At 42.7% G+C, this 27,211-nt stretch overlaps 1 protein-coding gene across 1 annotated transcript in view; it reads right to left on the reverse strand.

Annotated features, from left to right (window-relative positions):
• LOC126298632 (glutamate decarboxylase) overlaps window positions 1–27,211 on the reverse strand; it is a 237,553-nt gene that overhangs the window by 38,822 nt on the left and 171,520 nt on the right. The window contains exons 7-8 of the mRNA XM_049990040.1: window positions 23,225–23,292; window positions 10,151–10,229 (exon numbers count right to left, since the gene is read on the reverse strand). Coding sequence (XP_049845997.1) covers window positions 10,151–10,229; window positions 23,225–23,292 — 147 coding nt within the window. The remainder of the gene's footprint in view (window positions 1–10,150; window positions 10,230–23,224; window positions 23,293–27,211) is intronic.

A 27,211-nucleotide genomic window follows, 5' to 3' on the forward strand; every position in this document is an offset into this window, starting at 1 on the left:
GTTCTGAAAAGCTAATCATTTGCATATCACAACATCTTCTTCCTGTCGGTTAAATTTTGCGCCTGTAGCACGTCATCTTTGTGGTGTAGCAATTTTAATGGCCAGTAGTGTACATGCCTAAGCTTATATAGGGAATAACGTAAAGTTACTATAACTTCAAAACGAGAGATAATCTTGAATTTTCATTAACATTTTAGATATTAGCACATCTGAAAACATGAATATTAGCTGTTTTCATGCCAGTTACAGAAAAAAAAGTAAAATTTTGTTGGCTAGGGTTTTCTAGTGTTGTCATTTGTTGTCTAGGTGTAGTAGTAGACAGTCTCTCTTCGACAATGATTTGTAATCCTGATGCTGAAAGTGTCAATGAAACTCATCATCTCAGTCCATACTGAGGTTCCGAATGTAAGTCCTGAGTAACACCGTCAATAATAACTCAGTGTTGATTTGAGAACAATACGCGAATGCTGCAGCCCTGTTGTTGGCAGCTGGTAGTGGAGTGGTTTCCCACTGGCTTCATGCGTCCTGCGAATTATGTGGCAAACTGTAACAGTTTAATGTGCTGATAGTCAATTCTGATTAACGATTCTGAAGTACAGCTTCATCTTAGCGTTATTTTGTACTTGATACAAAGGATACACCATTCTTCAGATAACCTGATTTCAGCACAGAGAAGATTGAAATGTTGTTGTTGTGGTCTTCAGTCCGAAGACTGATTTGAAGCAGCTCTCCGTTCTACTCTATCCTGTGCAAGCCTCTTCATCTCCGAATAACTACTGAATTTCCTGGTTTTCTCTCTACGACTTTTACCCCCCCCCCCTCACACTTCCCGTCAGTACTAAACTGATGACCCCCTGATGTCTCAGAATGTGTCCTGTCAACTAATCCTTTCTTTAATCAAGTTGTGTCACAGATTTCTTTTTTCCCCAGTTCTACTCAATATCTCCTCATTAGTTACGCGATCTACGCATCTAATCTCCAGCATTATTCTGTAGCACCACATTTCTATTGTCTTCTTGTCTAAACTATTTACAGTCCATGTTTCACTTCCATACATGTCTACACTCCAGATAAATACCTTCAGAAATTACTTCCTAACACTCAAACATATACACTTTCTTATCAAATTTCTTCAGAAACACTTTTATTTCCATTGACAGTCTATACTTCTGCCCTCTCTACTTCGGCCATAATCCGTTATTTCGCTGCTGAAATAGCAAAACTCATCTACAACTTTTAGTGTCTCGTTACCTGATCTAATTCTGTAACTGACACCATGTTGTAGGAGATCGGATCACTTCTTTTATCACCGATTGCCGGTTTCAATCTGCGCTGCAGATCATCTTCGGGTCTGACCCACAAAGTGCAGTTTGAGTTGACAAACTGCACTTCGTAACTCCAGACCTGAAGGTAATCTGCAACGCAGTTTGAAACTGGTAGTCGGTGATAAAAGAAGTGATCCCACTGTGATGGTTTATTTATTAATCTAATTCCTTCAGCATAGCCTGATTTAATTTGACTACATTCCATTATCTACATCTACATCTACATGCATACTCCGCAAGCCACCTGACGGTGTGTGGCGGAGGGTACCCTGAGTACCTCTATCGGTTCTCCCTTCTATTCCAGTCTCGTATTGTTCGTGGAAAGAAGGATTGTCGGTATGCTTCTGTATGGGCTCTAGTCTCTCTGATTTTATCCCCATGGTCTCTTTGCGAGATATACATAGGAGGGAGCAATATACTGCTTGTTTCTTCGGTGAAGGTATGTTCTCGAAACTTTAACCAAAGCCCGTACCGAGCTACTGAGCGTCTCTCCTGCTGAGTCTTCCACTGGAGTTTACCTATAATCTCCGTGAAGCTTTCGCTATTAGTAAATGATCCTGTAACGAAGCGCGCTGCTCTCCGTGGATCTTCTCTATCTCTTCTATCAACCCTATCTGGTACGGATCACACACTTCTGAGCACTATTCAAGCAGTGGGCGAACAAGCGTACTGTAACCTACTTCCTTTGTTTTCAGATTGCATTTTCTTAGGATTCTTCCAATGAATCTCAGTCTGGCAGCTGCTTTACCGACGATCAACTTTGTATGATCATTCCATTTTAAATCACTCCTAATGCGTACTCCCAGGTAATTTATGGAACTAACTGCTTCCAGTTGCTGACCTGCTATTTTGTAGCTAAATGATAAGGGATCTATCTTTCTATATATTCGCAGCACATTACACTTGTCTACATTGAGATTCAATTGCCATTCCCTACACCATGCGTAAATTCGCTGCAGATCCTCCTGCATTTCAGTACAATTTTCCATTGTTACAACCTCTCGATACACCACAGCATGATCTGCAAAAAGCCTCAGTGAACTTCCGATGTCATCCACCAGGTCATTTATGTGTATTGTGAATTGCAACAGTCCTATGAAACTCCCCTGCGGCACACCTCGTTTTGTTTTTGTTGATGTCCATCCTATATCCTCCTTTCAAGACACTGTCCATTCCGTACAACTGCTCTTCACAGTTCTTTGCTGTCTCTGAAAGAATTACAATGTCATTGACAAATCTCAAAGTTTTTATTTCTTCTCTCTCAACTTCAGTTCCTTGTCCAAAATTTTCTTTGATTTCCTTTACTGCTTGCTCAGTGTATAGAATGACTAACATCAGGGATAGGCTATAACCCTGATTTGCTCCCTTTTCAACCACTGCTTGCCTTTCATGCCCCTCGACTCTTATAACTGCCATCTGGTTTCCGTCAAAGTTGTAAATAGCCTTTCGCTCCCTGAATTTTATTCCTGCTACTTTCAGAATTTCAAAGAGACTACTCCAGTCAGCATTGTCAGCAGCTTACTCTAAGTCTACAAGTGCAACAAAACTATTTAATTGCCCACAATTTACTTCTGTTGATGTTTATCTTATAAACTCTCTTCAAGATACTATCCATTCCATTCATTTGTTCTTCCAAGTCCTTAGCTATCTCTGACAGAATTCTGGTGTCATTGGCAAACCTCAAGTTTTTATCTATTCTGCCTGAACTTTAATTCCATCTCCAAATTTCTCCTTGGTTTGCTTCACTGCTTGCTCAACGTACAGATGGAATAACATGCAGGATATGCTAAAACCCTGCCTCACTCACTTCTGAACCACTGCTTCCTCATCACGTCCTTCGACTCTTGTAATTGCACTCTTGTTTCTGTACAACTTGTAAGTAACCTCTTCTCGTTCCACGTATTTTACCCATGATACTTTGAAAAATTAAAAGGATGTAGTCCAGTCAACATCGTCAAAAGCTTTCTCTACGTCTACAAATGCTATAAAAATAGGTTTGCTTTCTTTAACCTATGCTCTAAGGGACGTCGTAAGGTCGGTATTGCCTCACATTTTGTTACATTTCTCCGGACACCAAAGTGAACTTCCACAAATCGTTTTCCATCAGTTTTTTCCCATCTTCTTTACAGAATTCGTGTTAGTATTTTGCAACCATGATTTATTAACGAGACAGTTGAGTAATATCCACACCTGTCTCCATTTGCTTTCTTTGGAATTGGAATTATTATATTCAGAAGAAATACTGAATTTCATTGATAAAAGGAGAAAATACAAAAATGCAGTAAATGAAACAGGCAAAAAGGAATCGAAACGTCTCAAAAATGAGATCAACAGGAAGTGCAAAATGGCTAAGCAGGCATGGCTAGAGGGCAAATGTAAGGATGTTGAGGCTTACCTCACTAGGGGTAAGATAGATACTGCCTACAGGAAAGTTAGAGAGACCTTTGGAGAAAAGAGAACCACTTGTATGAATATCAAGGGCTCAGATGGAAACCCAGCTCTAAGCATAGAAGGGAAAGCAGAAAGGTGGAAGGAGTATATAGAGGGACTATACAAGGGCGATGTTCTTGAGGACCATATTATGTAAATGGAAGAGGCTGTAGATGAAAATGTAATGGGAGATATGATACTGCATGAAGAATGTGATAGAGCACTGAAAGACCTAAGTCGAAACAAGGCCCCCGGAGTAGACAACATTCCGTTAGAACTACTGACAGCCTTGGGAGAGCCAGTCCTGAGAAAACTCTACCATCTGGTGAGTAAAATGTATGAGACAGGCGAAATACCCTCAGACTTCAAGAAGAATATAATAATTCCAATCCCAAAGAAAGCAGGTTTTGACAGATGTGAAAATAGCCGAACTGTCAGTTTAATAAGTCACGGCTGCAAAATACTAACGCGAATTCTGTACAGAGGAATGGAAAAACTGGAGAAGCCGACCTCGGGGAAGATCAGTTTGGATTCCGTAGAAATATGGGAACGCGTGAGGCAATACTGACCCTAAGACTTATCTTAGAAGCTAGATTGAGAAAAGGCAAACCTACGTTTCTAGCATTTGTAGACTTGGAGAAAGCTTTTGACAATGTTGACTGGAATACTCTCTTTCAAATTATGAACGCGGCAGGGGTAAAATAGAGGGAGCGAAAGGCTATTTACAATTTTTACAGAAACCAGATGGCAGTTATAAGAGTTGAGGGACATGAAAGGGAAGCAGTGGTTGGGAAGGGAGTGAGTCAGGGTTGTAGCCTCTCCCCGATGTTATTCAATCTGTATATTGAGCAAGCAGTAAAAAAAATAAGAGAAAAATTCGGAGTAGGTATTAAAATCCATGGAGAAGTAATAAAAACTTTAAGGTTTGCCGATGACATTGTAATTCTGTCAGAGACAGCAAAAGACTTGGGAGAGGAGTTGAACTGAATGGACAGTGTCATGAAGGGAGGATATAAGATGAACATCAACAAAAGCAAAACGAGGATAATGGAATGTAGTCGAAATAAGTCGGGCGATGCTGAGGGAATTAGATTAGGAAATGAGACACTTAAAGCAGTAAATGAGTTTTGCTATTTGGGGAGCAAAGTAACTGATGATGGTCGAAGTAGAGTGGATATAAACTGTAGGCTGGCAATGGCAAGGAAAGCGTTTCTGAAGAAGAGAAATTTGTTAACATCGAGTATAGATTTAAGTGTCAGGAAGTCGTTTCTGAAAGTATTTGTATGGAATGTAGCCATGTATGGAAGTGAAACATGGCCGATAAATACACTCCTGGAAATTGAAATAAGAACACCGTGAATTCATTGTCCCAGGAAGGGGAAACTTTATTGACACATTCCTGGGGTCAGATACATCACATGATCACACTGACAGAACCACAGGCACATAGACACAGGCAACAGAGCATGCACAATGTCGGCACTAGTACAGTGTATATCCACCTTTCGCAGCAATGCAGGCTGCTGTTCTCCCATGGAGACGATCGTAGAGATGCTGGATGTAGTCCTGTGGAACGGCTTGCCATGCCATTTCCACCTGGCGCCTCAGTTGGACCAGCGTTCGTGCTGGACGTGCAGACCGCGTGAGACGACGCTTCATCCAGTCCCAAACATGCTCAATGGGGGACAGATCCGAAGATCTTGCTGGCCAGGGTAGTTGACTTACACCTTCTAGAGCACGTTGGGTGGCACGGGATGCATGCGGACGTGCATTGTCCTGTTGGAACAGCAAGTTCCCTTGCCGGTCTAGGAATGGTAGAACGGTGGGTTCGACGACGATTTGGATGTACCGTGCACTATTCAGTGTCCCCTCGACGATCACCAGAGGTGTACGGCCAGTGTAGGAGATCGCTCCCCACACCATGATGCCGGGTGTTGGCCCTGTGTGCCTTGGTAGTATGCAGTCCTGATTGTGGCGCTCACCTGAACGGCGCCAAACACGCATACGACCATCATTGGCACCTAGGCAGAAGCGACTCTCATCGCTGAAGACGACATGTCTCCATTCGTCCGTCCATTCACTCCTGTCGCAATACCACTGGAGGCGGGCTGCACGATGTTGGGGCGTGAGCGGAAGACGGCCTTACGGTGTGCGGGACCGTAGCCCAGCTTTATGGAGACGGTTGCGAATGGTCCTCGCCGATACCCCAGGAGCAACAGTGTCCATAATTTGCTGGGAAGTGGTGGTGCGGTCCCCTACGGCACTGCGTAGGATCCTACGGTCTTGGCGTGCATCCGTGCGTCGCTGCGGTCCGGTCCCAAGTCGACGGGCACGTGCACCTTCCGCCGACCACTGGCGACAACATCGATGTACTGTGGAGACCTCACGCCCCACGTGTTGAGCAATTCGGCGGTACGTCCACCCGGCCTCCCGCATGCCCGCTATACGCCCTCGCTCAAAGTCCGTCAACTGCACATACGGTTCACGTCCACGCTGTCGCGGCATGCTACCAGTGTTAAAGACTGCGATGGAGCTCCGTATGCGACAGCTTTCTGGCTGACACTGACGGCGGCGGTGCACAAATGCTGCGCAGCTAGCGCCATTCGACAGCCAACACCGCGGTTCCTGGTGTGTCCGCTGTGCCGTGCGTGTGATCATTGCTTGTACAGCCCTCTCGCAGTGTCCGGAGCAAGTATGGTGGGTCTGACACACCGGTGTCAATGTGTTCTTTTTTCCATTTCCAAGAGTGTAGTTTGGACAAGAAGAGAATAGAAGCCTTTGAAATGTGGTGCTACAGATGAATGCAGAGGATTAGATGGGTAGATCACGTAACTAATGAGGAACTATTGAATAGGATTGGGGAGAAGAGGAGTTTGTGGCACAACTTGACTAGAAGATTTCTTTGTTTCGGGGTTACCTTGACCACTGGTCATTGTTACCCCAAGATTACAGGTACACAATTTATTAAACGGCGTAGATGCCAATGACAGAGTGGAACTAACGAACACGTACATTAACCATCAGCATACAGACGAAGGCTCATTTGTACCTGTCAGCGTGACTACAACTGAGAACAACAAATGCCATTCATATATTGCGCACATTGGAAGCTGTTGGGGTTCATACAGTGCTTCGGGTATAAGACATAATTTAAAATGTCTCCAGAAACAAGGAATGAAGTTGTTTTGGCCACAAGTGCCAGATATTGACTCGACAAATGAATAACGTATCACCTCAGTTCCAACTGGACAAGATGTTCTGAAATGAGGATTTAGATTCAATTTGAATGAAATTGAAGGCATTATATGCTCAATTAAATTTTTAATTATACGTGTGATACATCATCCTAGTACCTTTCATTATACTTATAATTTGATAACGGAACACACTGATTTATGTACCGTACTAAGTTTATTCTTTTATGAGGCTTGTTAATAAAGCACTTACGAAAGCTTTGGAACATCGTGTTTATTTCTAGATGGTCAAAGATTTATTATGTTTTCGATATAATGACCACAAATGCACTGGTAGATGACAGTTGTGGAGAAGGTATGGCCGGTCAATGTACCCCCAAATCCTTGCCCACTTTAACCATACAATTTTTTCCATTACTTGCACTGCATTTTAGAAAATGTATTGTGCTGATTAATATGTTATCCATTCATGCAAGCCCCTGTGTTCACTAGCATAAATATCACACGAGTTAAAAAACTGTCATGGTAATCACAAATGAATGTGAAAATTGGTCAAGTACACCGTGTTTACGGTACTGGAATTCACCGCTGCACGCAGTACCCATCGGGATGTTCGCTCGGAAACTTGTTGAGATTGACTTGCAATCACTGAAAACAGTAATTTCTGTTCTGTTTGATACCGATTTTTATGTACAAGGCGTGACCCTGATCTCTGGCCCCTGTCGTTTAAGACCTTCTTACACCAGTGTTCTAACGGCGTGCAAGTTGGATAGTCGGCGGTGATATACCAACAAATCCGGTAGCTTCTTTCCCTGCACGGTCATGGGCACATCCAAATATGATATATCCTTTCTGCCAATCTGTTACGTCAGCACATCGATCCACCATACTGCGCCGATTCCGTACAACTGACTAGCGCATGCACACGCCACTTTATTGCCAAGACTTACGTCAGCGGTGGTGGGTCACATGTCCTCTTCGTTCCAGTTCTGCACTATCTGGGGCCCTCTAATGCTACCAGCGTGTACTTTTAAAAGAATTTCTATTGTGCATTCTTCACAAGAGTTAGGGGGACACGTGTATCAACGCTCGTTATATTAAATCTATTTTGATACAGGCGGGCTCTGTGGTCTTATTGCATGGCTTGCGACTTTCGCTTTCAATGTAGGCAACAATTAAAATCATTCCCCAGTTATTCGCTGTGTTATGCATACAGTGTCAGGTGACTCCTCAGAAGAAAGCGAGTGCAGGTGTCCCAGTGTTTTTTAGTGACGTATGCAGATGGCAGTTGTCATTTGTGGACGTTGTATGTAACCAAGCACATGCAATTCGACATCTTACTGCAGTGAAAGCTGCAAGGGCAGACTGTTTGATCCACAAAGGCCGGACTTTCAATCGCGTTGCTGCAGATGCCAATGCCTCTCCATGCGTCATCTGTAGGTTGTGGATACGCTACAGGGAGATAGGTCAGTACACAAGGCGAGTTGGACAAGATCGCTGACGCATTACAACACTACATGAAGACCAGTATCTGGCCATCTCTGCGTGGCGTCGGCATACGCATACCGGCAGAACACTGCAAGAAGATCTCAGAAGGACCACTGCAGCCTCTGTGTCCGATCAGACGGCAATGAACAGGTTACGAGAAACGACCTTACAAACCAGACGTCATGTTCGAGTACCCCCCGTGACACGACAACGTCTTACTGCTCGCCTTCAGTTCTGCCGTCAACTGGCAACTTCGTTTCTGGCGAGGCGTGTTATTCACAGACGAGTCCGATATCCTCTGACGCAAGGCAATGGCCGTGATCGCGTGCGGAAACCCTTGGTAGGCGGTACCTGCCAAATGTTATCCAGGAAATAGACAAGATTTCCAAGGTTCTTTGATGTTGTGGGGAGGCTTCAATGTTGACAGACATACGGCTCATATCATTGGCCATGTTCGCCTTACAGCTAGAACCTGTTGGACCATATGGTGGCTGCTGCACAAGGTGGTGGCCCTGAGTTCCTTCTAATGATGCCGGAGTGTCAGCGGGGATGTCTTACGAAGCCTGGACATTGAAGTAACGGAATGGCCGGCGGTGAGCCCCAACCTAAACTTCATCGTGCATATGTGGGACATGCTTCACAGACGTGTTCGTGGTCGTCTTGTTCCACTACAGTCTGTCCAAGAACTCTCATGGGCTCTCATTAAGCAATGGGAACGGATACCACAGGGTGAGCTCCGTGGTCTTATATGTAGCATATCATATGGGTGTCAGGCAGTGAATGCTCACGAAGCGCATACACATTACCGAAGCTCTCAAAGTTCAATTAAAAGCACCCAGGATGATGTGATGAATGACTGTTTTCACTTTGTTTTCGACACCTGTCGGACATTTCAGTTCTCTTTCTGTAAAAAAGGGAGAATGTGATGATGTTTTATTGTGTGCTTAATTTGTGAAATATAAAGGTTTAATAACATACACAGTCCTCTATTATTGCTCAATGGAGTATGACAGCCGTCCCAAATCATATTCCCCTAATTCTTTTGAGCAGTGTATTTTCAGGTATTCTTGTGTTCGTTCATTTCTCCTCCAAAATTAATATAATGATAGATAATAAAAAAATGTGAATTTAAACTGAAGTTATTAGTGCCAGCACCCGATATGAATATCATAAAAAATTTTACGGGATGCTGCGTGCATTTTTCCGTGTCATCAGTCTTCTGACTGGTTTTATGTGGCTCACCACGAATTCCTCTCGTGTGGCGACCTCTTCATTTTAGAGCAGGGTTTGCACCCAACGTTCTCAATTAATTGCTGCATATATTCCAAGCTCTGTCTTCCCCTACATTTCTTACCCTCTACAGCTCTCTCAGACACCATGGGAGATATTCCTTGCTGCTTTGGCACACGTCGTATCAACCTGTCCCTCCTTGTCGATGTTTTCCATATTTTCTCGTCGGTTCTGCGGAGAAAATCCTCATTTCGTATCTAATCGATACACCAAATTCCCATCATCCTTCTATAGCACCACATCTCAAACGCTCCGATATTCTTCTTTCCCAGTTTTCATGATTCGCTTCAATAGAGTGCTATGCTTCAAACTTAAATTCTCAGAAATTTCTTACTAAAATTAAAGCCAATGTCTTTTTACTGTTTTTAGCACTAGAGTTAGCTAAATCAGCACAGCGACAAAGTAAAATTACGTTAGCCTTACCTCTTCTCTGAAATGGACCGTAGAGCACTGAAGTAAAGCTCCCATCAATTTATGAGGATTCCATGTCACAGAATCGGCCCTGTGAAATAACAGAAATATAATTAACTATAGGTACACAAAAAATAAATTATAGAGAAAGAAACTATTCGTAGTGTGAGAACATAATTTTTCTAAACGTCATTCTGATCAAGAATCTCGATATTTTCGTTAGAGCAGTCATCTGGCGGTATCACGAGACAATTTAACTTACGTAGATTATGCTTTGAAACATAAATTAGTGACAGATATCATTTAAACTATGCTAATGTTTTGTTGTTCACGGTGGACAACGGAATTGAGGGACGTACGAATTTTGAGGCTCTCAGTAAACTATGGTAAAAATTAATTCTGTTTGATGTAAATCGGTTTCTGATATTCGGTAATCGTAATCGGATGATTAGAAGTCCAAAATTTAGTTTTTTAAAGTTTTTAGAGGTATTTGTTCCAGTGAGAAACTGCTATCCCCTAGATCATGTATTAACCGATGATATGAAATACTCCGTAGTAGTACAGAGATGCGAGATGCAGGGAATCAAAAATTAACAAATATTCCAGTAATTGAATTTTACACACTCACTTTGTGTCTCTATTGATACAACTCCTTCATGAAAAAATTCTAAAACAGTAGCATTAAAATCGCAAAAAGCATGCACTAAGAATTACACACTCTCGGCTAGATATGAAAGATCCCGAGTTCCAGTCTCGGTCGGGCACACAGTTTTAATCTGCCAGGAAGTTTCATATCAGCGCACACTCCGTTGCAGAGTGAAAATCTCATTCTGGAAATTTTAGGTCTGTTTGGAATAACAGGTGATATTTAGGGTGCAACATCCCCGCAGTATGCTAGCGACATGAGATGTCAACATCAATGAGTGGCATCAGCTGCATACGGCATATATGAAATAAAAGAAAAACTTGTGTACTCCCTTCCTCGCTGAGTTGATACCTCTATTAAAGTTATCGGCCGTGTTATACGGTATTAGCGTGATGTATCTATGACGTCATAATTTTTTGTTTGGTGTGATTGTTTCTCATGCAGTTGACAGTGAGAGTATTTAACAAGTTGTGGGATAATGAACAGAGACTGTATTCGGTACACAACACTGCGCCAGCTGATGCCGGAAATGTAGCATCTAGGTAATACGCCAAAGTGAATCGTTCATCTGGAAAATGAGACGCAACTGCATCAAATAAGTACGTGGAAAGTAGCCGATAGTATGCTAGTTTTCGGCAAATTGGAGGACGATGAGGGCCGGAAGTGTGCGTATACGTGTCGGCACGAGTTAAGTGCAGGGGCCACGAGGGTGCGGCCGTGATTCTGGTGGAGGGTCGGCGCGCAGCCCTACCCTCGCTCTCCCGTTTCATTCAGCGCCAGTGAAGTGTAACCGCGGATTACAATAATGGAACAGGGTCGCAGGCCGCCGGCCGCCGGCTGCTGCACTAATTGCGTATGGGGCTAATTACACACTCATTTATCAACAGCAGTCACCCGCAGCCGCGGGCACTTCTCACCATCACGGCTTCTTTCTCCTCATTAATAATTAAACGATGCTACTGCAGACTCACAATAAAATCCTCGTTGTAGTACACTCAAAGTGGAGGTACGCATAAGTGAAAATGCGTTAGTTAATATTCTCTAGCTGATGTTAAAACGTTAGATGAAATACACTACTGGCCATTAAAATTGCTACACCACAAAGATGACGTGCTACAGGCGCAAAATTTAACCGACAGGAAGAAGATGTTGTGATATGCAAATGATTAGCTTTTCAGAACATTCACACAAGGTTGGCGCCGGTGGCGACACCTACAACGTGCTGACATGAGGAAAGTTTCCAACCGATTTCTCATACACAAGCAACAGTTGACCGGCGTTGCCTGGTGAAACGTTGTTGTGATGCCTCGTGTAAGGAGGAGGTACGCGTACCATCACGTTTCCGACTTTGATAAAGGTCGGATTGTAGTCTATCACGATTGCGGTTTATCGTATCGCGACATTACTGCTCGAGTTGGTCGAGATCCAATGACTGTTAGCAGAAAATGCAATCGGTTGGTTCAGGAGAGTAATTCGGAACGCCATGCTGGATCCCAACGGCCTCGCATTACTAGCACTCGAGATGACAGGCATCTTATCCGCATGGCTGTAACGGATCGTGCAGCCACGTCTCGATCCCTGAGTCAACAGATGGGGACGTTTGCAAGACAACAACCATCTGCACGAACAGTTCGACGACGTTTGCAGCAGCATGGACTATCAGCTCGGAGACCATGGCTGCGGTTACCTTTGCGCTGCATCACAGACAGGACCACCTGCGATGGCGTACTCAACGACGACCCTGGGTGCAGGAATGGCAAAACGTCATTTTTTTGGATGAATCCAGGTTCTGTTTACAGCATCATGATGGTCGCATCCGTGTTTGGCGACATCGCGGTGAACGCATATTGGAAGCGTGTATTCGTCATTACCGTACTGGCGTATCACCCGGCATGATGGTATGGGGTGCCAATGGTTACAATTCTCGGTCACCTCTTGTTCGCATTGACGGCACTTTGAACAGTAGACGTTACATTTAAGATGGGCTCTACCCTTCATTCGATGCCTGCGAAACCCTACATTTCAGCAGGATAATGCACGACCGCATGTTGTAGGTCCTGTACGGGCCTTTCTGAATGCAGAAAATGTTTGACTGCTGCCCTGGTCAGCACATTCTCCAGATCTCTCACTAATTGAAAACGTTTGGTCAATGGTGGCCGAACAACTGGCTCGTCACAATACGCCAGTCACTACTCTTGATGAACTGTTGCATCGTGTTGACGCTGCATGGTCCAAGCTCTGTTTGATTCAATGCCCAGGCGTATAAAGGCCGTTATTACGGCCAGAGGTGGTTGTTCTGGGTACTGATTTCTCAGGATCTATGCACCGAGATTGCGTGAAAATGTAATCACATATCAGTTGTAGAAGAATATATTTGTCCAATGAATACCCGTTTATCATCTGCATTTCTTCTCGGTGTAGCAATTTTAATGGCCAGTAGGGTAATAAAACAAAAATCCTTCGTGCATTCCTTCGGAATCTCTGGTGAAATCCCTACACTGAATAAATTTGCCACTTTCTAAATAAATACAGCTTTATATTGTTATGCGTCTGTACAATTTTTCCTAGTACGCTTTCTGGTCTAGAGCCTTCACTTGAGACACATTAAAGCACGAAAGTTATCCTAGTGTTGTGTGACTCACTCTAAACTTTACGTTACAATTTCGCATTACAAACTCAGTGACAGGAGGACTTACGAAACTTTATTAGGATCTGCTATTTTGTCTAAAACTGACATGGTGAGACCGTGGTTGTGTATAAGTAATGTAGGTTAATTCTTACAGAGAAGAAAACAGCAACCAGCTACTATTAATATTGCTATTTATTTAGGTAAATAGCGCCGTTACCGGTTTTGAACTGGAAAGTTCATCATCAAACGGCTGTACACATTTTTTTCAAGATACACTTTACATTATCGTCCGTTTTCGATTTTTATTATTCCACTGTGGCGAAGTATTTTTGGTGTGTTGGAGCCGTCAAAAATTCCGCGCGATTTTGTTGCGAATTTGCAGGATTGTATTTTTCCTAAATATATCCAGCACTTACGTAACTTGTACAGCACCATATTGTGCAAAGCACCACACACACACACGCACACACACACACACACACACACACATGTGTGCAAATTCTTTTTGGTGTGTGTGTGTGTGTGTGTGTGTGTGTGTGCTTTACACAATATGGTGCTGTACAAGTTACGTAAGTGCTGGATATATTTAGGAATATGCGAAAAATACAATCCTGCAACTTCGCAACAAAATCGCGCGGAATTTTCGACGGCAACAACACACCAAAAATACTTCGCCGCAGTGGAATAAAAAAAATCGAAAACGGACGATAATGCAAAGTGTATATTGAAAAATCACGTGAACAGCCGTCTGATGATGAGCTTTCCAGTTCGAAACCGGTAACGGCGCTATTTACCTAAATAAATGGCAATATTGGTAGTGGCTGGTTGCTGTTTTCTTCTCTGTAAGAATTAACCTACATTAATTTCTTAGGATCTTTGACAACTTTAATCTCTAAGATCTGTAGTTTGTTCATTGGTTCGGTGAAACATGAACAAAATATGAATTACAAAATCTCGGCCGTAATAAAAACTTTAACCTAACCTACATTACGTACTGACTACTGGGGAGGAAACACTTGAATAGAAATATAAGTACAAAACAGCATTCATTCACTTTTATTTAACTGGAATCCGAACTCAATTAGCAAATTATAATACAGTTTCCGTCTCGCTTACGAAGGCTACCGCACTACTGGACACGTATGGAAGGCGTTCCAAAAAACAACGGCAAAACTTCAGCAGTTGATTCCTCAATAAGAAGAAGAAAGGAAGTCTACTAAACATGGACTTTAAGGTGCATACCTTAAGAGCTATGAGCACTTCATCATTTTCAATATTGTAAAAAACATCTTCTCTACTGCAAGCTTTTTTTCCTTCTGTTTTTTGGGTGCGGGGTGGATGGGATAGTATGGACCAAACCAAGAAAAGGTTTCCAGTAACCATGTGTACTAAAATGCATACTGGAGGCCCATTAGCCCATGAGCGCTTATTCAGCTTCACTACTGTGAAACACGTCTCTTCTCCTGAACAAGTGCTCATAGCTCTTAAGGTATGCATTTTAGAGCGCATGTTCACTGTACTTTTCCTTTTGTTTTAGTCCATACTATCTCCACCCAGAATATGGAAGGCAAAGACCTTGCAGTAGAACAGATGTGTTTTACAGTATCGTGGATGAAAACGTGCTCCTACCATGTTCAGTCCGCTATCCAAAAATATGCTACTCATTTCTAATTCATTACCTCCATCTCTACGCCAGAATGGCTGAGTATCCAGAGTCCTCCAATTCAGATGAAATGCTTCACCTTCTTACTTTGTGTCGGCCGGATGGCTGCTTGTGGAGCCGTCCACTGGTTCAGCGCTTATTCCACACCATCTAACTTTCCTTGCCACTACCGATCACTAAAGGCCACTGCCACCTTCCATCTCAAGTCCAAGCCTCCCTCGCGTCAGCTGCTACTTTTTACCTCTTCCTCCAACCACCCACCACTTCTCACTCCCCAACATACAACCAGCCGAAAGGCTGCCTTGGAATTATTGCTAATCTTCTAGGGCTGTTGTATATGTTAGCTTTCTCTGTAAATCTTTGAAAGCACCATTCTGGTGCCGCACTCCACCTATTCCCTTGTTCAGTTTCTCCCGACTGTGAGTCTTTCGCAACTGTGGGAAACTTCACTTTCTATGGCAAGCATGTTATTCAGGCTACATGTTATCGTGGTAAAGCTTCCTGGACTCGTTAAGCCGCTACACTTGGTTGGTTGCAACATCTGGACGTCTGCTAGCTCAGTTTTTCTGTGAATTCCTAAGGAAATTATCTTAACAGAAGACATCTGCAGAAAATAACCATGCAACCTATTTTCCAACACTCACTATCAGTCATTCTCGAGGCAGCAGTTATTTCGTCTCCCGTAATAGTAAAATGAGTTTTACTACGTCTTATTTCTAGGTTTCTGGACATCGCTGACAGTCGTTGATTGTCATATCACAGCCTTAGTGAAATTGAAATAAACATTGTGCTCTGCAAGACACTTTACAATTCAGCTACGAGACGCAGAGTAGGCCTCATAAGCAGGATACACGAGGTACTGGTTGATCTCGACTATAATACCTCAGTTAATATAAGGCTCTTATTTTGTTAGCGATTTAGAATATTTTATTTCCTAATGAGTAATACGGTATTCGTTAAATGGCAGAACTACGTGTCTAAATTGGAAGTGATAAATTAATTTAAAAGAAACAAGGGCATATTTGCAGCCATGTTAGAAAGTGGTCGATGTGATATTCATGTATTATAGTCTGTTAAATGGAGCTAGAATAAAGTATATATCAGAAAATTCATTGTTATTAAGAAAGATAAGTTCAGTTTTCGCGATATTTAACCCAATACAGTATCGCGCTCGAAGTAGTGTCTACTTGACTATGAAACCGAAACTCGACTTTTCAGTCCTGTTTACGTTTATGAGTGCGATGACATTTAGACACTTACTATCTAAAGGTAACTGGGCTTTAATCGTAGTATGAAGAATGCATAATCAGGTAGACGCTTTTAGTTTACATAATACTGTTTCACCACAACCGAAAAGTAGGAGTAAGATATTTTTCCTTGTGTCTCGGGGATGAAAAGGGTAAGGTGCTGATTTGGATATAGTGGGAGAAGGAATCCACCGTGGCGTTTCCAAATGAATCTTTTCGGCACCCCTTAACTGATTCAGGGGTGCAACGGAAAACCCAAATTAGGATCGTTGTACCAGGATTTGAAACCTGTTCATCCCGAATATGAGTCTAATTTCTTAAGAATTGAGCAATTCCTCTCGGTCGTAAATAAAGCTACTATCAAAGCTCGTATTAATAATTTATACTTAAGAAAATTTACTTGCAGTTGCTCCTAAGGTAAAATAAGCACTATAATGAGATACGAAACTATGACTAGCCATGTGACTTTCGTATTTTGGAAAATTTCGTCTTTTTTCTAAGGTGGTACCAAATATAGCATTCTGCGGAATACTTGTTGACTTATAACATGTACTTAACACCTGATTTCATACGGTTTAAGTAACATAATTAGCGTGCATGGCCAACCACAGTAGAGATGAAGAAAATTTGAGGAGCGTGATAGCCTGTCGCTATATGCTGCCATGGAAGGTTTCACAGAGTTTGACAGTATTTGTAACACTCCAGTAGTTCTCCTTTTTCGTGAAATTTTGACTGACAATGAAAAGGACTCATCGTGTGATGCCCTGGACGTTCATTAGTTTTCTTCTGTACATACGGTATATACGCAGAGGGATTAAGCTGGTAAGGCAGAGAGACGGCTTATCGCAGCTGGGCGAGCAGGCGGCAGCTGGCGGCGACGCGCGGCGCGCCCCTCTAATTGAATTTTAATGCCGCCGTTAATCACAGGCTGCGGGTGCCGCCCTCATTGCCAGCTACGCTGATTCACAGACCCAGCCCGCACCTGAGCGCGCGTTCTCTGCCCATCACGAGCGCTGTCTCCGAATCACATGGTCCCTACGTAGAAAGGGCGCTAGGTTAATGCTCAAAAAAAAATGGTTCAAATGGCTCTGAGAACTATGGGACTTAACTTCTGAGGTCATCAGTCCCCTAGAACTTAGAACTATTTAAACCAAACTAAGCTAAGGACATCACACACATCCATGCCCGAGGCAGGATTCGAACCTGCGACCGTAGCGGTCGCACCGTTCCAAACTGTAGCGCCTAGCACCGCTCGGCCACCCCGGCCGGCTTAATGCTTCAAATGCCGACAGTGCAGCAGTAGCTCACTTTTTTGTTTTGGCTCTGGTCGTCTTAAATAAATAAAGAAATAAAAACTATCTGAGCGTTAACTTATAGCTATTCTGTTAAATATCATGAAATCTAAATCATTTTGGCTGGACGTTGATTGGAATCTCGCTAGTCTTGAATACGAGTGTCTGTTGCAGCTGCGATAACTCGAGGTTCTGGTACTCAGTAAATTAAGGGGACGTTTAGTATCTTTGGCCCGAAAAAAACATGTTCTTTGAGAATTTTTTTCTCGGGATGTGTTATAGACACCAATGTCAAATTCGGTCAAAATGTTTATTGATATTTCTTCTACAAATTAAAATTTTTTCGACCGGAAATGTCGAAGAGCTAAGGCGGAAGTGCCGTCGGAACGAAACAAAATTTCGATGTAGACCTCCACGCGCGGTAGGTCAGCCGGCTTGTCTGAAATCGAAACTGAGTTGACGTAAGCGAAGTATATAAGACTCTTTAGAAGTTGTACCTCGCTTAAGTTATTTGGACCATAGGAAACAAAATGGTGGCCATTTGAAAAAAATAGCGTTTTTTTTCATCGATTTTTCGACTTCCTCGGCCAAGTAAAAATATTTATAGTTGATGGATCGGAATAAAAGTGGTGCAACTCCTAGACAACTTAGTTAGCTTCGTCGGAAACAAAGAATCATTCCAATCGGTTCAGTAGATTTGAAGTTACATACCGCGCGATAAAAAAAGTCATTTCGAGAGAAACGGTTTGTAGTTTTGACTGCATATAAATGCAATATTATGCAACTTCGATGCGGTTGCGCATTGTCATCCATAAAAACCGGAACAGAGTGAGTGTGTCTCGCACCCTGAGGATTCCGTACAAACTTAATTATGTATATAGATAGGGCATTTATAGGTTTTGATGAGTGAGTTTGCGAGTATCAAAAATATGAGACATAAATAGCCGCATCTTTTGTTCGCGTTGACTAGGAAGCTCAAATTTTCTGCACCACCGAGGGACCGTAGAGCTTCGTATTTGACATAAATTTCATCTTGGTATACCTGCCCGTTCCTGAGAAAAGGGGCCTTAACAGACGAAGAGATAGGCGCCCAACAAAATGATCCTATAAAGGTTTCTTTTTTACCGACTGAGGTATGAAATCCTAAAAATTAAGTCCGGGCCGACTGCCCACCTGAAAAACAGCACTTTCGGAAGCAGTACAGTGTCACAATAACTCTGACTGTTGAGTGTACGGTGTTCAGAGATTTGAAGGTCAGTACGCCCATGCAGCATTATGCCTCAGACACATCCTAACACCTGGACCACCAAAACGGTCATGTTCGACAAAGTTGCTGGGTGCATTACATGTGTTCCCAGCTTGTAGGTCAAGCCTTGTCAAACATGATTGTCTTAGTGGTCCAGGTTATATGATGTGGGGAGGCATAATGTAGCATGGGCGTACTGACTTCCCACTCTTCAAACACGGTACATTCACCGCTCAACGTTATTTTGACACTGTATTCATTCCCTATATGCGCCTTTTATTGTGGTAAGGTCTTATGGGACCAAACTACAGAGGTCATTGGCCCCTAAGCTTACACACTATTTAATCTAACTTAAACTAATTTACGCTAAGGACGACACACACACCCATGCCCGAAGAAGGATTCGAACCTCCGACGGGGGCAGCCACGCGGGCCGTGACAAGACCCCCAGAGACCGCTCGGCTACCCCGCTTGGCCCCTAAATGCGTCTTTTCAAGGATACATACGGTGCTGACTTCATTTTAATGGGCGACAGTTTGCCATCGCATCGAACATCTTTGAATAAAAGTGTCATTTCTGTTTATCTTCTTGCGTATTTCTTCCTGTTATCTTTTGTACCTTACTGTCTTTCTATGTTTGGTAACAGTTTCATAGGGCTAAATAACTTGGCAGTGACATATCATGCGAACGTTACTTTCGTCATTAAGTTTTGCACACTAGTATATGTATCGGGTTTTCGTCCATATATAATAATGGACAATAAAATTGCAACAGCGCGAAAACGCCATGGAAAAGCCGTCAAATTGGGATGAAGTGTGCTAAATTCTTGCATAGGCAAATAATTACCACTTCTGCACCGCCGAATCGTGTAAGAAGGAAAAGCGTCTACTGGCACGTGTTGGGATTCGACAGTGACAAGGCTGTGAGGCATCAAGCTCGCGGTTTTTTTTCCCGCGATATCGATGTTCGCATTGGTCAGGATCTCATGAATGTCATAAGAATACGGAAACGATTTGTTTCGGAGGATCATACTACACACCACGCAGGATATAAGCGACCACACACGACTAGCGCACGAGAGGACACACATACCGTTTTGGCCGTACAGGATCCTACAGCCGTGTCATGTATACTGAGTCAGTAAGTAGACTCGTTTGACAAAGCAATATCCACATGGACAGTGCGACAATATCTGCAGCACCATGCCCTATTAGCACGGCGAACACTGTTGCAGCTTCCCTCAATGTGGCAGCAGAGAGAGATGTGTTGACAGTGGTGTACCCAACGACACCACTGGACACAGCAGTGGCACCATGCATCTTTTCAGATGAGTCCCAGCATCACGACGGGTGTATTCGTGTGTGGAGGCTTCAAGAAGAACAAACGATGCCAGCCTCCATTCGCAATCGTCATACATGCCCAGCACCTGGTGTAAAGGTATGGGAGTGTCATTGGGCAGACAATAAGACCACCTGTAGTTCTCACAGTTGGTAATTTGGACAGACGCTTTTACTTTCGAGGTCTCTGTGACGTTATCTTTTAACAGGGTACTACAATACTATATGTGCCCATGCTGTCCTGATCTACCTCTATACAAAGGCTGTTCGACTGTTGCATTGCCCAATATGTTTTGTGAATCTCTCACTCACTGAAAACATATGGTCATAGGTGCCGAATTACTGACACACAAACATTCATCAGTCTCTACGACTTATGAAGTCAAACACAGCGATGAAGCAGCATGGAATGACGTATCCATATCTGCCATCCAAGCTCAGTGCGATACAATGGCCAACCGGGTTAGAGTCACTATTGCTGCCAGATGTGTCAGCTCTTCGTACTAGATTTTGCACCCAGTATATCCCCAAATTACCTGCAAATTTAACCATGTATTATTTCTGTATATATTATATACATATAATAACCCCTATTTTACTACATTCTATCCTTCATGATGTTGCAGTTTTCGTGACCGAATGTGTATGTAAAACAAAGTTAAAAATTTGAAGCCGGCCGCTGTGGCCAGGCGGTTCTAGGCGCTTCAGTCCGGTACCGCGCTGCTGCTGCGGTCGCAGGTTCGAATCCTGCCTCGGGCATGGTTGTGTGTGTTGTCCTTAGGTTTGTTAGGTTTAAGTAGTTCTAAGTCTAGGGGACTGATGACCTCGGATGTTAAGTCCCATAGTGCTTAAAGCCATTTCAGCCATTTTTGAAAACTTGAAAATTAGAAACAAGAGTCAAACTTAGTGGATATCACACCTATGAAACTATGGAGTATTTATTCAGCGCCTTCTACTAAAAAATATCTTATCAAAGTACTGTGAAGGAAAGCTATAGCTCAAAGTACAACTTAACCATCAGTGCGCTGTTTTTAGATTTATACTTCTTCTACAAACTGAATTGTGCTGTTAAAAGAATTCCGTTAGAAGGGGACTATGGGTATGTTTTGGAAACTCCAGAGACCTGTGTCGAAATGCAAAAAAGTGAGATGAATGATGGAACTTCACTTCCCCCGAGAGGCAAAGGTCTCGAGTTCTGTTCTCAGTCCGGCACACAGTTTTAATCTGCCAGGAAGTTCAATCAGCGCACACTTCGCTGCAGAGTGAAAATTTCATTCTGGAAACATCCCCCAGGCTGTGGCTAAGCCATGCTTCCCCAACATCTTTTCTTCCAGGTGTGCTAGATCTACAAGGTTCGCAGGAGAGCTTCTGTGAAGTTCGGAAGGTAGGAGACGAGGTACTGGCAGAATTTAAAGCTGTAAAGACGGTTCGTGAGTCTTTCTTGGGTAGCTCAGATGGTAGAGCACTTGCCCGTGAAAGGCGAAGGTCCCGCGCTCGAGTCTCGGTCCTGCACGGAGTTGTAATCTGCCACGAAGTTTCATATTAGCTCACACTCCGCTGAAAAGTGAAAATTTCAATCTGGTGATGAATGATGGTTGCCTGAACTACAGGGGGTGGACAAAAATATGGAAACACCAAAAACCCACCACACTTCCATGCTTAATACGGTGTACGAAAACCGTTGGCGTTCAGGGCAGCTTCCAGTCGTGTCGGAATGGATAAATAATGATCCTGTATAATTTTCAAGGAAATCTTCCATCATTCTTCCTGCGAAATAATGGCAAGTTCAGGTAACGAGGCTGGAAGTGGTTAGCGATGACGCACTCTTCTCTCCAAAGTAGACCACAAAGTCTCAATAATATTGGGATCTGATCACTGTGGTAAGCAGGGGAGATGCAAAAATCCATACAAAACAAGTCCTGCACGATGCGCTCTGTGTCAGCAGGCGTCATGTCCTCTTGGAGCACTGGGGAACAAACAGTGCACCGTGGGATGCATCTGATTACAAAGAATAGTGACATACTCCTTGGAAGTAATGAGAGTTTGCAGAGTAACCATGGGACCCATGGAATACCACGACATGGCTGCCGAAATCATCACCGAATCGCCACCACGTTTCACTTTTTCGTCGTAAACTCGGCCAGAAGCTGAAAACAGTGTACAAAAATACATATCTGACCAAATTCCTTTCGTCCTTCGCTCCATAATCCAGGTTTAAAGGCTACGGCACCACGTTCTCTGTTTCGAACATTTGCATCACTGACGAGTGGTTTCTGAATTTCAGTTTGTCCTGCGGTCTCCAGTTTAGAGAACTCCCTTCGTGTTGTTTTGATGCTGACAGAGTTCTCGAGTGTTAGAGTGTGACATACAATTCTGTAATAACTTTTAGAGCTGCCTTCCTCCTAGTTTTGTCACAATTCTCTTAAGTGACCTGTCAAATTCATTTAACACACACGTTCGTCTTCGTTTTTCCGCTTTCCATGTATGCCATATATGTGGCTACAGAGGTTATGGAAGCACCTACCATACGAGACAAACAGTTTGCCCAAGTTAGAATTCACTTAGCTCCGACATAATGCACTCACAACTACACAGAACGCTGTTCTAAACACAACCGACGCTTGCAAGGCATAGAGGACATTGCGCAGTGGCCGTTCGTGAGCAAATACAATAGCGCAACCTATATGCTTGGCTAGCATCTGCATTTATTTTCAAGCATGTATTTCTCGCGGTGTTGCCACATATATGGTTGATTCTCAGTGACACCACGGAAACCCAAGTAGGCCTGCATTAAACAGAATAACTTGTGCGACAGGAACACTTCATTTCGATAGTATTAGAGATATTTACGTCAGTCGGCAGCTTAGGTTAAACGTGAGCGTCACTATGATTCTTTTTGAAAGTATTAAAAGTATTTACGCCTCTTGACAATTTAAGACATCCGTATTCCACCCGAGATCCTTATCGAAGAGTGAATGATAATTTAAGAAGGCAATATTCTATAAGCTGCCAATATGAGCACTCACCTCTCGACACCTGTGAATCTCGGATGGCGGTATTTTCTAGACATCAGCAAGCCTCCTCCCCACGCCGCCTGAAAAGAAAGAAAAAATAACGATGAAGCTGGTGTGTTTTAATGAAACATAACTCGCACATCTTCTATAACAATGCAAAATAATCTCCTGAAACAGCGACATTATTCTTGTTGATCGTTAACATTTTTATGGTAGAAAATTTAAAAGTCCATCTGTTTTTACACTAATAGTTGGTTTAGACTACTGACAGAGATAATAAAGGTCTTCTATCCAGTCTTCATCCAGAAATAATATTTGTTTTACATTTTGCCTGGTGATGTGAGTGCACAAATTATCGTGGAACATGAAGCACGGAGTAGGAATTAAAATCCACGGAGAAGAAATAAAAACTTTAAGGTTCGCTGATGACATTGTAATTCTGTCAGAGACAGCAAAGGACTTGGAAGAGCAGTTGAGCGGAATGGATAGTGTCTTGAAGGGAGGATATAAGATGAACATCAACAAAAGCAAAACGAGGGTAATGGAATATAGACGAATTAAGTCGGGTGATGCTGAGGGAATTAGATAAGGAAATGAGACACTTAAAGTAGTAAAGGAGTTTTGCTATTTTGGGAGCAAAATAACTGATGATGGTCGAAGTAGAGAGGATATAAAATGTAGACTGGCAATGGCAAGGAAAGCGTTTCTGAAGAAGAGAAATTTGTTAACATCGAGTATAGATTTAAGTGTCAGGAAGTCGTTTCTGGAAGTATTTGTATGGAGTGTAGCCATGTACGTAAGTGAAACGTGGACAATAAATAGTATGGACAAGAAGAGAATAGAAGCTTTCGTAATGTGGTGCTACAGAAGAATGTTGAAGATTAGATGGGTAAATCACGTAACTAATGAGGAGGTATTGAATCACTGACAAACTACTATGACCAACAAGTGAATGTAGTAGCAGCTTGTTCAGTACAAGAGATATGTTTCACAGTGTGAAGATTAACAAGTTCTCATAGCTACTGAAGTATGCATTCCTGAGCACATGTTTATTAAATTTTTTTTCTTGTTTTTGTCTGTACAGGTCTTACTTCTGAAAGTTTGTTGGTGGAGTTCTGGTAAACCCTGTGTAGAAGTTCATGTCCTAAAGTTAAAGAAATTGTAATTCACTGTTAGTAAAATGTGAATGCACATTTTTTTTATTTTTTTGGCCCAGAGAGGACACTTACATCCAAATTCCATGATATAAATAGAAATTCATTGTGTAGTATTTGCACTATTTATGTATCGACTGTTTCCTTTAGTTTTTTTTTATTCTGTGTTGTTGTTTGTTGTATGGGTGTGCAATGTTATGAAGATTTACCCTCATGATTTATTATTACATGATTCTGTGTTGTTGTTTGTTGTATGGGTGTGCAATGTTATGAAGATTTACCCTCATGATTTATTATTACATGATTTATTATTAAATTATTGACAGACTTGTCGTGAGTGGATAACAGATTTGCAAGGTATAACAAGGAAGTGCAAATTCAAATGTGCTTGCGGTGCTTTATATTCAGATGTTACATTGCGTGGTGCGATCGTGTACTATGTACCTGATGTCAAAGAGAACAAATTTTGAAACAGTCCGATCCATGATTTCAGCCAGTAGTGCGAATCTCAGCTCAGTACGATTCTGGTGTTTTGTCGGCTCATACATTTGAGCAGCCAGCTATTTTTGGGGTTGAGTCCGTTGGTTGCGATGGCCTCATTCTGCACCGGCGGCGTGCGCTAGCCGCGTCAAGTAAACAACCTTCCACGCCGCATAACCAGTTCGCTAAACAGGCAGCTGCACCGGCGGACATAATTAAGTCTCGGCACGAACGCCACGACTGCCCCTTCCGACAAGCTCAGTGTTACGCTTGTGGCAGGAAAAGACATGTGCATTCTATATGTTTGCAACGGAACGCACATAAGAATTCGGTCCACTCATAAAAATCTCGTCACAAGGCCCATGTCATTAATGCAGTATATCCAAAGTCTGTGGTACGTCAGTCAAAAAAACTTTTTGTTCATTTCCTTATTTGTGGAAAACGTGTGAAATTTCAGTTGGACACGGGTGCCTCTGTCACTTTGCTCAATCGTCACACATATGGACTATTAGGCTCCCCACGCCTGTCTAAAACTAGCACGCAACTAACGGCTTACGATGGACAAGACATTCCAGTTCTCAGAACATGTTCTTTGCGTGTCATGTATCGCTCGCATACGCGAACAGTGACTTTTACAGTGCTACAATCATGTGCGTGTGAGAACATATTTGGTCTTGATTCTTTTGATTTGTTCGGCTTTAACATTCAGGCCAATGTGTTGTCAGTGTCCGCATTCAATGCAAAAGACAGTGCTAAAGGAATTCTTGGAACTCTTTTCTGAATGTTTAGGCAAAACTAACGATTTTGTTGCATATATTACGCTGAAAGAAAATGCTTAGCCGAAATTTTGCCGAGCCAGAACTGTTCGCATTGCATTACAGGATAAATTCGCTGCTGAACTTAAAGAACTGCAAGATAACGGAGTTATTGTGCGCCATATCAGCTGGTCAGTGGGCAAGTCCACTGGTTTTGCTCCCCAAACCTTCAGCTCGCATTCGACTCTTTGTTGACTTTAAGTCTACAGTCAACCCACAAACTCATTGATACTTATCCATTGCCACGCCCTTTTCAAAAATTGATTTGCGCAATGCGTGTGCTCAGATACCACTCGATGAAGAATCTCAAAAAGTATGTGTAGTAAATACTCATTTGCGCTTGTTTAAGTATTTGCTTTGTCCGTTCGGCAGTGCTTCCGCACCGGCCATTTTCCAACGGTATTTGGAACAGCTGACTGCACAAGCGAAAAACTGTTCAAACTATTTGGACGATATTGTAGTAGCAGGTCATACACCTGAAGAACATATTGCAAATTTACGTGCTTTGTTCCATGTGTTATTTGATGCAGGACTAAATAAATATGAGTTGCAGTATCTTGGTCGGTTCTGGGCGCTTCAGTTCGGAACAGCGCGACTGCTACGGTCGCAAGTTCGAATCCTGCCTCGGTCATGGATGTGTGTGATGTCTTTAGGTTAGTTAGGTTTAAGTAGTTCTAAGTGACTCATGACCTCAGATGTTAAGTCCCATAGTGCTCAGAGCCATTTGAACCAAGTATCTTGGTCACGTCATAAACAGTCCAGGTGTGAATCCTCTTCAGTCGCATTTGTTAGCCATACGAGACTTGCCAGTTCCTCGCAATGTCACAGAATTGCAGTCAGTATTAGGGAAAAATGTACTATTATAGTCGGTTCATATCGAATTCAGCATAAATAGCAGCTCCATTGCATCGTTTGCGTCGCGACAATGCCCCTTTGTTTGGACACATGAGTGCCATGCGGCTTTTTAAAAACTTAAAGACGCACTGTTCAGTGATCGACGCTTAGTTCACTTTTATCCAGAGAAACCTGTGGTACTGCAAGTTAACGCTTCCTCTTAAGGAATCGGTGCAGTGCTTTCGAACAGGATTGGTGATAAAGACAGGCTTATTGCTTCCGCATCAAAAGTGTTGTCGAAAGCTCAGTGTAACTATTCACAAATTTAAAAAGAGTCTTTTGCTTTTGTGTATGGTGTCACCAAATTCCACCACTATTTGTATGGAAGAAAATTCTACTTAGTAACGGACCACAAACCTTTGCAGTCCTTGTTTCATCTGAAGAAACCGGTTCTTGTATGAGCTGCTCAAAAATTGCAAATATGGGCTTTGTTGTTTTCTCAGTACCAGTACGAGATTGTGTATCGTCCGACAGCTCAACATGGTAATGCGGACACACTTTTACGTCTTCCGAATGGACACGATACAGACTTTGATGCTTCTGCTGCATCTTGTTGTCACATCGATGCTCAGGATTCTGAATTGCTTCTGTCTTTCTCGCTGATCTATATGAAAACTGCACAGGCCAAGGAAGCAGATCCAGATTTGACATTTTGC

The sequence above is a fragment of the Schistocerca gregaria genome, chromosome X, assembly GCF_023897955.1.
Source record: "Schistocerca gregaria isolate iqSchGreg1 chromosome X, iqSchGreg1.2, whole genome shotgun sequence".
Lineage (NCBI taxonomy): Eukaryota > Metazoa > Arthropoda > Insecta > Orthoptera > Acrididae > Schistocerca > Schistocerca gregaria.